At 40.1% G+C, this 2,500-nt stretch overlaps 1 protein-coding gene across 1 annotated transcript in view; it reads right to left on the reverse strand.

Annotated features, from left to right (window-relative positions):
- Window positions 1-2,500, reverse strand: part of ctnnd2a (catenin (cadherin-associated protein), delta 2a) — a gene marked incomplete at both ends in the record, with an annotated part of 202,698 nt that overhangs the window by 5,369 nt on the left and 194,829 nt on the right. Inside the window, one exon of the mRNA XM_080515267.1 lies at window positions 1,390-1,516. Within this exon, the coding sequence (XP_080371393.1) occupies window positions 1,390-1,516 (127 nt within the window). The remainder of the gene's footprint in view (window positions 1-1,389; window positions 1,517-2,500) is intronic.

The following is a 2,500-nucleotide window of genomic DNA, read 5'->3' on the forward strand; positions in this document are numbered from 1 at the left end:
CCACCCTTTCACTGTACTACACTCACTACGTGTGATCCAAAAACTCCTCGTTTTCAATGTCGTTGGCCAAAGTCAAATCCGCAGCCTTCACCAACTCCTCCATGCAGCAACCATCCCTCAATCCCTAGTTCTTCTTGCCTCTTTGCTTTTTCTCTTTATCTCCCTCTCCCTGTTTATCTCACCCTTCCCTCTTTTTCTGTCTCCTCACACACACAAACACACACTTTTTCTCTCTCTCTCCCTCTCTTTCTCTCTCCTCGCTGGGTCCTTGAAGACTTCTCTAAGCCGGGAGGAAGGAAAAGTACTTTTCTGCCTCATCAGCTTGCTAAGCCCGGTGTGGAGAAAGAACAGCTAAAGGCCCTTCGACTACTGATGCTAACAGCTAATGCTAATGCGCCCTTTGCAAAGCATGAAGGCCAATGGGCTTGGGCTAAAGGCTAATGATAATCATCCTTCACAGCATGAAAGCCTGCGGGCAGTAAGAATGGATGCTAAAAGCTATTGAGCCCCAGTGTACAGACTGATGGACTGGTAAATGTTGATGCTACTGGCTAACGTTTAAATTAAAGAATGTATGTATATATATATACGGTATATATCTATATATCTATATATATAAACACACACACACACACGTTGATTTTTAGATAGTTAACCTTGTTCTAGATTATATTAATAGTCAAACAAGAAATGGGAAAAGGTACGAAGGTAAGAAAAGATCGAAACGAGGCCTAACATTTGAATATAAAATCCTGCTTCACAAACATTATGACAATCTCTTACCCCTTAAAATAATATTTAGACAATTTGGAGACGAGCTTATTGCTACATGATCAGAGAAAGGTGTGTGTTAAAAAAGTTAGATGTACTGTCATTTCATCAGCATCCAAACTAAAGCAAAGAAAAAATAAACACCTCATCAGTAGAAAAATATACATGCTTTTGTGAAAACCGTGACACTATTATTGTTTATGTAGACATCCATCCTTCTCGGAGGATGGATGCGAGACAACATCCTTAGGAACTGCTGGTGGCAAAATTTTTATTTGAGCTGGGAGACACATTGTCAGTTCTGGTTTTATTTCCTTTATTTTGGTGGCATGAAGTATGATGACGGTTCATTTTCGCCTGAACATCTGCACACCTTAAGATAGAGCCAGATGTCTGCATATAAAGGTGACACAAGACAATTTCACTCTAATGAAAACTTAAAGCACTAAACTCACATATACATAATAAAAAAGGATGCTGACATGGCAAAATGATCCTCAGTTGGAAAGCCTTAAACTGAAACTTGGTGTTAAGAGAGACCTTATATACATCAAGAAAAAACACACTCATATTAATGCATGCATAAAATTTGTGAGGTAAGAATGAAATGTTCCTCACCGGAGCGGTTATTTGGTGAAGTCCGGACAGGAGAGACAGAGGGAGTTCGTGAGGAGGAGTAAGGCCTCTGTCTGTCTCGTTCTATTGTTGAAGCTGAGCCCACAAAGTGATACTGGGAATAACCATCCTGTGAAAGAAACACACAGACAAAGAGAAAACCTGGTCATCACTTCTGATGAGTTTCACACGAGGTACAATATCCACTCCACATGATTAATAGCACATAGTTCAGACACATGCTCCTCAATTAAACGCATTTGTTGACATATGTGTTTGACAAAATCCTATTACTTGAAATTATTCATCCAGTCATTCACTAAAACAGAAAGAAAAAGGAAAAAAAAACCCCAAAAAACAAGTAATTTGTGATGAAATAATAAGTGATGAAATAAGGAAGAGCAGTGACTTTTAATGGAAAGTTGAAGATTTTTTGTAGTCGTGATCTTAATGCTTTGCAAGGTCATCCAAAGGGCATGATTTGACCCTCTGGCCTGGTTACTGTATGTTTGACAACCATGACTTCTACTGTAAACGGGCCTGGAACAGAGCTATGAATAAAATACAGTAAATACACTATATATCAGCAATTTAAAATCAAATGAAACTAAGTATCTGATGCATGTTTGTCAGGTTCCTTAATACTGTGATGATGAATGACTGTCGATGGTGTGTTGAAGTGCAAAAACTAAGCTGAGAGATTGGGGCCAGGTGCTGGCACGGCTCAGGAGACAAAAAGCCAGAAAGCTTCATAGGGAGCTGGGCTTTTATATCCTGTGGAGCATTGTGCCTCACTGCTTCACATCACATGGATGACAATCAGCTGCCTAAGAAACAGGTTACAGTCAAGCTCACATGCAGGCATCACCAGACAAAATCGGGGTCGTCACAACCTAAAACACGTATTTCTTGACATCTTAGTAACTTGTGCTTTTAAATCCAGTCAGGTATCCATCAATCTGCCACTATGAAACCGTCATCTGAGCAGATTTGAGACTCACAGCGGATGAAGGATCACGAAAAACCATTTGATTCTCATGGATTGAGCAAGACAACAGCACTGCAGGCTGTAGAAAGTGGCGCTCCAGCATCAACACTGACACAGCAATGATGA

This window comes from Blennius ocellaris, assembly GCF_963422515.1.
Source record: "Blennius ocellaris genome assembly, chromosome: 19".
NCBI lineage: Eukaryota > Metazoa > Chordata > Actinopteri > Blenniiformes > Blenniidae > Blennius > Blennius ocellaris.